The sequence below is a fragment of the Belonocnema kinseyi genome, chromosome 3 (assembly GCF_010883055.1).
Source record: "Belonocnema kinseyi isolate 2016_QV_RU_SX_M_011 chromosome 3, B_treatae_v1, whole genome shotgun sequence".
Lineage (NCBI taxonomy): Eukaryota > Metazoa > Arthropoda > Insecta > Hymenoptera > Cynipidae > Belonocnema > Belonocnema kinseyi.
The window spans coordinates 9,091,639-9,101,347 of NC_046659.1; the positions used below are offsets into that span (position 1 = coordinate 9,091,639).

At 31.1% G+C, this 9,709-nt stretch overlaps 1 protein-coding gene across 1 annotated transcript in view; it reads right to left on the reverse strand.

Moving 5' to 3' along the window:
• Window positions 1-233: 233 nt before the first annotated feature.
• Window positions 234-9,709, reverse strand: part of LOC117169709 — a 47,301-nt gene continuing 37,825 nt past the window's right edge. Inside the window, exons 2-3 of the mRNA XM_033356208.1 lie at window positions 664-978; window positions 234-594 (exon numbers count right to left, since the gene is read on the reverse strand). Coding sequence (XP_033212099.1) covers window positions 234-594; window positions 664-978 — 676 coding nt within the window. The remainder of the gene's footprint in view (window positions 595-663; window positions 979-9,709) is intronic.

Here is a 9,709-nt window from a genome sequence, read left to right on the forward strand (position 1 = left end):
GGGAAAATCTTAGCACACAATACCACACCCGAACAGACACTTCTTTGGATACGAATTTATTTCAAGGGAAAAGAGTGGAATACCAGTTAAAATCATCTTCCATGCAATGTAAAAAAATAAAACTTCTTACTCATTTCCCACATAACGCACATATTCATATTGCCACGGCCATTGGCCAGGCCGGAAAACACCGTTCTGTTCCCAGTCAACAAACCTGGGGGGACAGTAAAATACTACCGGTGGATTTTGGTTTCGTCTTTACTTCGTAGGAAATTGTGTAGACATATTGTCGCCAAAATTATCATATCGACACTGTTCACTTCCAAATCTGATGGCCTTCTGAAGATTCTCCAACGAGCTGTTAAAATGCCGAAAGCATTTTCGATTGTTCTTCGTGCTGTTGACAGGCGATATTTGAAGATTCGTTTGGACTCGTCTAAATTTTCACCGCCATAAGGTACCATCATATTTGGCAATATTGGAAAACCACCATCACCCAGAAAAATTGGCAGTGTTCTGTCTACACTTCCCGGCAGTGCAGTTGTTCCTCGAGGTAAACGTAGCTCTCCTCTTCTTAAAGACTGACCTATAGGGCTATCAGAGAATATTCCGGCGTCGTTATTTCTTCACATTTCTTCAACGTGAACTAGGGGAAATTTGTACTTAGCGTCGCATACGGCTAATAGAACAATGCTAAATTTTTCCTTATAATTATGAAATAAAGATCCTGAATTCGGTGGCGCTTTTATTTCAAAATGCTTTCCATCGAAAGCGCCTGGACAATGAGGAAAATTCCATTCGCTCAAAAAGTCGTTGCATATTGCTGCCCACCGATGTTCATGTGGCATCTGCAGGTTTGTGGGTGTAAGGACTCGAAATAAAACGTCTGCTAATTCTTTAAAGATGTTCCTCGCCGTTGATTCACCAATCTTGAAGGCTATAGATACTGACAATACTAAATCTTCTGTGGCATAGTACCTACATGTAAAAAACGAACATGTTTTTTATTATAATACCATTTTTAAATATACAGAATTTATTAATTTAAAACTTGTTATGCTACTTTTTCGAATTTTTTGTTTAGAATAATTAAGGCCGCTCCTCAAAAAGAGGCCCTACAACTAAAAATTATATTTTCAGAAAAATAAAAAAAGTGAATAAACATAAGTAAAAATTAATAATTATATGGATACTTCATAAACAAGCTTATAAATAATTATATTTTTTTTACTAAATATAAACTTTGATTTACACTCAACAGTGACAAGAACGTTCTTTATAGAGGGAAAGGCATTTCAGTGATATTTCAACTAAGATCCGGTTTGCACAGAAAAATTAATTTTTTATTTTTGTGAATTTTATAGAGTTGGAGGCGACGAAATTTCAGTTCTTCTTTTAACTTTTATTAAAAATGGCCATTTTTTATTTTTACATTTTCATCATGAGATCCCAGAAAGCTAGGGACATTCAGGGAATTTAAAACTGGTTAGGGGAAACCTGAATAAGTCTGGGAACTTTCGATAAACTGAAGTTGAAGTATATTAATTTCTGTATTACTGTTATTTTTTTTGCATTGCCGTCATTGCCAATCAGAATCATTCCGAGATCTGTATCGGAACCAATGCGAATCCATCCGAATTTTTTTAAAATTTCGATTGTTGAAAAATGCGTTAAAAAATTTATCCGAAACAATCCGATTCTATCCGACACTTCTATCCGAATGAATCTGAACGAATTCGAAGTAAATTTTCAATCAGATTGAAGCAGAATCAATCCGGATCTGGATTGATCTCAACAGAATATTGGACCTGATTGAATCAGAATCAATTTGAACACTGGCTCATTCGGATTGAAAATCAATCTGGGCCTGGATTGATTCTGATTCATTAGCATTGGAAATTTACTTTGGATTCGTTCAGATTAATTCAGATAGAAGTCTCGGGTAGAATCGGATTGGGTCGGATTAAGTTTCAAGTGTTTTTCAACAAACGATACTCAAAAGTTTTTTCATATTGGTTTGGACTGATTAGCATTGGCTCGGATACAGATATCGGAATAGTTCTGATTGGCTCAAAATGAATTCGTATCCGAAACTTTCCCCAGGGGGGATTAATAACTCTCGAAATGTAGTATAGAAGTCTTAGCTAAATGTTTTAAATCTTTTTAAAACTTTTTACAATATTTGAAATCACGTTAAATATAAAATATTAACTCATACATCGAGTGGTCAATCTCTCGTTAGGATTATAATGATTCCAGAATTCCCAGAAACTTGGTAATAATATTAATGAGAATAATTCAGAATTGAATATTTCTTGAAAAGCCCTTTACATTTGCATTAATTTATAATTGTAAAAGAAATTGTTACTTAATTTGTCCATGGCAAGTATAATGTCTTGGATTTAAATTGGATTTAATGGACTTTTATTTTTGAAGTAGCCCTAAAATTTTTCAAAAGTAAACCTAGAAAACATTGAGAATTCTTGGTATTTAAAAAACAGGCGTCTGTGATTTTTATTTTTTTTTTCGGAATTCAGTAGTGTTCATTTTTTAAAAATCTTTTTTATTAAGTAGGAAGAGAAAATATTTTGGTTTTCAATTTTTTTGTGAATTGGAAGAGGAAATTGTTTAAAGTTTTAGCATTTCTATTGACTAGTCGGGGGTCAAATTCGGTATTCCTAGCATTCAGATGAAAGGGGAGAACTTTTTTTAAATTTTGTATTCTTTTGTATTGTAAGAATTGAAAAATTCACAAATTGAACTTAAGAAAAATTTTATATAATTTTTTAACCAAAACATGACAATTTTTCTGAGTTTAAAAACATTGAAATTTTGAAATAAACACACAACCCACAACCAAAAGTTAATCAGCATAATGCTGTTAGTGACCCTTTCCTAAAAAGGTGTACCTCAAAAAGTGGTCCATCGTGTCGCAAATTTTTTTTAACAAAATTAAAATTGGAGACAATATGCCAAAAAAAGTTTTTCGGGCCAGAAACGCCATTTTTTGTGACATTACAAAAAAGAATTTTTAAAATGCAAATTTCCAAAATCTGAACATTTTGTTGGATTGTGCTATGCGTGAAAAACAATTATAGCCCTACATACTTTGTACTCAGGTCAATATTTTTAAAATAAATACTAGTTTCTTTTTCATCAAAATAATTTTTGAAATCCAATAATTTTGAAAATGCAAATTTCAAAAATCTGAGCGTTGTGCAAAGTTCTACTAGGCGTGAAAAACGCAGAACAACTTTCAGATTTTTGAAATTCTCCTTTTGAAAAATTGTTGTGTTTTAAAAATCATTCTGATGAAGGTGGGTGAGACAATAATTATTTTGCACGCCTAGCACAACTCAACACAACCTTCAGATTTTCAAAATTATTATTTTGAAAAATTTTCGCATTATAAAAATTATTCTGATGAAAAAGAAACTAGTATCTCATTTAAAAATATAGGTCTGAGTAAAAAATGTGTCGGGCAATAATTGTTTTGCATACCTAGAACAACGCAGAACAACTTTCAGATATTCTAAATTCGTATCTTGAAAATTTTTTTATTCTAAAAAATTAGTGAAGAAAAAGAAACTATTATTATTCTTTAATTTCTTACATAAAAAAGGGGTTTTGAGTTAAATATTTCCTTTTAATAATAAATTAGACCTTCTATTTACTTATTTTGTAATTTTCTACAGGTAAAGAGTGTACAATATGTTATAATAATATGAAATGCATTAAGTTTGGAGAGCAGTAGATGACAAAACTCTTGAAATTGTGAACTTTTGGGCGGGTAATTCAAATTGCTAGTAGCGAAATTTATTTTTTGTGTGTGTGAATAACTGATATGAGCCAATAAACTAAAGAATTCTTTAAAGTTAAAGAATTAGTATGGGGAAAAATTTTAAGTAAAATTTTTCCCTCTATATATGTGTGTTGAATTATCAGCTAAATGTACCTTCTTCTTTCTTAGCTCGTGCCTGTTGTCCAAACTTTTAATTTAAACAAAATTTTAACTGTTTTCTACGAATAAGACCAAAACTACGTATTCTATAAAAAATTAGGTCATGAAAAATTTGTAGATATTTCTTGGGTGCACAATTTAGTTCATTTATCTTTTTTCGTATTTTGCATAGTTTGACGCAAAATGAAATCTTTTATTATTCATTATTTATTGTGCAATCCAAAATTTTATTTTTGAGTTTTCGAGTTTTCAAGAAAATTTGAAAAGTTGTCATCAAATCTTGTAGGGTTTTCAAAAAGAAACGGTTTCCTTCTCTTCCCTTTTTTATATAGTGAGTTGCTTGACCCAAAATATTTATTTTTATTACCTTTTTTATTTTGAAACTGCTGTAAGTCTGACAATTTTTTTCATCAAAAAACGTGGCAAGGTTAAATTTTTAGTGTTCGAGTACTACGAATAGCCACACATAGCATTTTTTAATTTATAAAATGGTCTCAGAAAGTTTGAAAATGCTCCAACTTCTTTAATTTTTATTCAAAACAGCTGGTTAACGTACTTGATCTTTCTATTTGGTCCTAAAAAGTGCGCGTGCCAAAACATAATACAATTCGACTAGTTTTGTATAAGTTATCCGGCATAAAAACAGAACCTTCTTATTAAGATGAGAATGTAAACAATCAAACATTTAAATATTTCACAAATTTTGTCTTCTGTATTTTCTAAACCAAGAACCTTAATTTTAGCTATATTCATTCAGTAGTTTACACAGATTTTTCTAATAGTAATTGGAATCACCCGCCTAAAATCTCACGGTTTCGAGATTTTTGTCATCTGCTGCTTTCCAAAGAAAATGTATTTGTTATTATAATTACATAGTATACAAGTTTTACGAGCAGAAGACTACAGAATACGTAATTAATAAATAAAAACTATTTTTCAACTACACTTAATAGAAAAAATTAGATTTTACGAAGAAATGAGCAAAATGGGGCAAAAATTAACTGAATCCCATGCATTTAGTCCCTTGGTTTACCTTCAGCTATCTACGAAGTGAAGTTAGCTGTGTATTGAAGTGAAAATACTTAATATTGACAACGTCGCAAACATCTGCTTTTCGGGCGGCGGTCCGATAGGTGAACGGTACGTATCCAGCCCGCGTTGCAGCATCACGACAGATCGCACGCGATTGGTTGGCCGACTCTGTGTGTGCACAGACGGCTCGTACGTGAGCCGTATCCAGCATACTGCTCACGTATTTTTTTGTGCGAAATCCTTAACGGTGCGCGACCCGCGACCGCGAAGTTGCAGGCTATGGTCAAAATCCACAGGGGAAATTTCTCGAGTTGCGGACTCGGATCAGTGCCAGGGACCTTTCCCCCATGAGCCTTCTTTCCCTATTAGTTCAGTCAATGAACGATTTGAGAAAAAAAATCGTAAAAGTAGCATTTTTTTCACAGATGCGTTGGCAATGGCTTAATAAAGATATTGTAAAAAGTCCCCAAACATACGTGTACGGCAAAGTTCCGAAATTCTGGAAAGTGTTAAACAATAACATGTTTTTTAAAATTACTCGAGAACTGTTGATTTTCGGTCGAATATGGTGATGTGAAAAAATTTTCATAATTTTATAGTCAACGGGGAACAAATATCACTCAAAAAAAATCGTAAAAACAGCATTTTTTTCACAGATTCGTTGGTAATGGCTTTATAAAGATATTGTAAAAAGTCGCCAAACATACGTGTACGGCAAAGTTCCGAAATTCTGGAAAGTGTTAAAAAATAACACGTTTTTTAAAATTACTCGAGAACTGTTGATTTTAGGTGGAATATGCTGATGTGAAAAAATGTTCATAATTTTATAGTGCACAAAAAAGGTTGTATCTATGGTGGACCTATTATCAACGGCTGCGCTATGAAATTGGATTAGCTGCACAATTCTTTTATTTCTGAACAAATAAAATAAAATCTCAAATATCCTGGAAAAAACGTCGGAAATATATCAGGCGATTTGTACTGGAGCAAATGCAGGTTCGTGCTAACAAAAAAAAAAACGACTAAGTCATTTGCATGACAAACTATCAGTATAAAATGAGCTTAACTTCAGTGTAGTATTTGATATGTTTAAGGGGATGCTTTTGAGATGATTCCAATTTTTAGGTCAGAATAATAATATTTAGGGCCTCTTTTGAAGCTTTAAACAAGTAAATTTCAAAATTTAAGCTATGAAATCGGAAGCAGCGGTGATATGAGTCCTAATGGCAGCAATGGGAGCGGGGGCGAGAACGGTTACCTCTTTCGATGATATTGAACCCTTCGAAATTTTTTGTTTACTTTTCCCGACAATAGACTTGGCCTTCGGATGGCCGTGACGTCACTGCAATGCAGGTCCTCAATTATTTTGCTGAATTAAACTATTTTCTGAATAAAATTAAAAATTTTTTTTGATCAAAATATCAAATATCACGCTTTCGTTAAAAAATTATCTTCTTTGTTTAATAATTCCATTACATAGTTGAAAGTGAAACTACTTTGTTAAAAATTAATTTATTTGGTTGATGACTATTTACACATTTTAGACTGGATAAAAATTCTTTTCAAAATTTAATTACTTTGTTGAAAATTAAGATTTCTAATTGACAATTGATTGTTTTAAGTGGAAATTTATTTTTCGACCAGATAAATAATGAGTTGTTAAAAAAATGGAACTCTTGAATTTCCTACAAAACAAATAATTTTTTAACGAAAAAGATTACGCTTCTATCAAAGAATAATATAACTTTTGCACAAAAATTGAAACAGATCGAGTCAATTTTCAAATAAAATGATTAATTATTAAAAAATTATAATTATTACATGCATTTTTAACTGAAAAGATAAATTTCAAACCAAACATAAAATAGTTAAATTTTCAGTTAGGAAAATAAAATGTTAACAAAAAAAACATAATAAAGAAATTTTCAGCAATATAGTTTAATTTTCTAGCAAAGAAATTAATTTGTAACCGAAAAGATCAATTTTCAACAATTGAGAGTACGCTTCTAACAAAAAAGACGAATTTTCACCTAAAGCAGATAGATTTTCTACTAAAAATAGAATAGTTAAATTTTCAGTAAAAAAATGAATTTTTAATAAAATGAAATTAAATTTTCAACGAAATAGTATATTTTTTAACAAAAAAGATTAAATTTATATTTACAGAGATCAATTTCCGACAAAAAATTGCAACAGTAACATTTTCAGTTAAAGAAATGAATTGTAAATTAGAAAAAACTTATTTTCAACCAAAAAGATGATTTTTACACAAGATACATGCATTTTCAATAAAATATTTGAATTTTTAAAGCAATTTTAAACTAAAAAATAAATGAGTCACCTAGAAGATTAAATAATCTCCAAGAAAATTCGAATTTTCAATTAAATACAGGAATTTTCAACCAGATATTTAAATTTTCATCTTAAAAAGATAAATTCTGCACCATATATTTACGACTTAAATTTCCACTTAAAACAATTAATTGTCAAATAAAAATCTTAATTTTCAAGAAAATAATTAAATGTTGGAAAAAATGTTTATCAACTAAGATGATCAGTCATCAACAAAATTAATTAATTTTACACAAAGTTGTTTCACTTTCAACTATGTAATGGAATTAATAACCAAAGAAGATAGATAATTTTTTAACGAAAAAGGTGATATTTGATATTTTAATCAAAAAGGATTTTAATTTTATTCAAAAAATAGTTGAATTCAGCGAAATAAAAAGGATTTTCAACCAAATAATCTGAATCCCTAACAAGCATAGATTAATTTGCAACTAAATAGTTGCGATTTTTAATGATAATAATGCAAGTAATTTCACTTTATCGAAAATGCCTGAACTCTATCATGTTTACCCTGACATTCCCTAATTTTCCGGAACCATCAGATCTGTAGCAAGTCTAATACTTGTACTTTTGGATTTTGAATTGCAGACAATCGTTCCCGGAGTTATCATGCTCATCGCAAGCAATAATAAAAAATGTGTTATGCGGGAGGGGCCATATTTTCCCAGTCTACTTCAATAGAATGTTGTTCAGATTACCAAAAAGAATCTTTAAATAGTAGATTTAACCCCTAAATGAAAATGTAAAAATATGAAAAGCTTTTAACCTCTACGTGTGAAGTAAATTCCATCACAATTTTCTAGTGCTTAGGGAATAAAGTACAAATTAATCCGAGTTGTAGAGATTTCAAAATTATGTTATATTTATTGTTAATTGTCTTATTCATTGCGTTTGAAAATAAAAAATTCATTTTTGTAATTCTTGTTTTTTATAGGTTCTTAAGGATATGTTTGTAATTACTCTTATTCAAATTATCAATCAGAATATATTTTTCATCAAATAAAAAGATGGCTTAATGTGCATTGCATTAATTTTATTTTATAATTTTATTTTCAAACTTTTTCCAGGCTTAGGACAGGAAGTATTTTCTACGTATCTACTTATATCCGTAACGAAAAGTATTATATCGCGTATAGTCTATAATCTTTTCCTAATATATGAATATATTAATAAACATAATTTCAAGATTTTAGATTCTTATAATCTTCAGATATTATTTCGTAATATCTGGACATTATAAAACATGCATGCATACGCCTGCAAGTTCTAACATCACTTGTCTACTGAGTCATTTACGTTCAAATATCACGGAGCATCCATTTTGCCTATGCATCTCTGCGTCCAGTTGACGTTGCTCCGCGTGATGTGTATTTCACACATTATGTGTATTATATTAAATATATAATATAAAGTGTTACCTTCGAAAATCTACATATTTATTCTATATCCAAACTAGAGTTCAAAATTCTAAATAAATATAGAATTGGAAATTTCCTAATAATTTCATTGTTATTTTGTCGACCATTTTAATAATTGAACCGAAATAGGGGGCATAAGAATTAAAAGAAGTCGATGGAACTTTTTAAGAACGATGAATGTCAGACTTGTTGTTGTATTATAAACGTCCAATGTCCCAAAAAAATCTGCGGACAATTAAAAAGATTTTATAACAATTATATGTTTGCTATTAGATGGTATTCTAAAACTCTAATTAGGTTTTTATATTTTCTCACTATGAGAATTTTTAATATTTAAGGGCGGTAGATTTGATACCTTGGATCATATTTCGTTATATCCCGCCCGCGTAGAAAAGGTTCATGGGTGAACCATGGCTCAACAATGGCATAAGCATGGGTCAACCGTATGATGAGCGTGGGTTAATCATGGGTTGAGCGTGGGTTAACCGTGGGTTAAGGGTGGAGTGAGCGTGGATCAAGATTGGGTCATGTTTAACCACGGTCGACCTGCGTTTGTCCTATCGTTATGAACAATGGGCCAAGCATGGCTAATGGCCCCTCTACCATGCTTTGCCCACGGTCAAACGTGATTAGGTTGAAATTGAGCCAAAATAACTAACAATTGTAAGTCGACGACCCAGGTGAACCCAATCAAGCATTAGGTACTTTATTACGTATTACACGAGAAATTTAAAAAACTTCAATTTTGTGAATAACGGAAACAATTCCAAATGGTAAGTTGACGACCCGGGAGTACCAGATCATGCACCGAAGTTTATCGCGTATTCTACGATAACTTTTTAAGAATTTACGAGGGTAGTTCAATAAGTCCTTAGAATGACCAACATATGGCGCGCGAATCGCTCCAAATCATCTGTTTTCAGTCAGCACCACTCCCGACTAGATA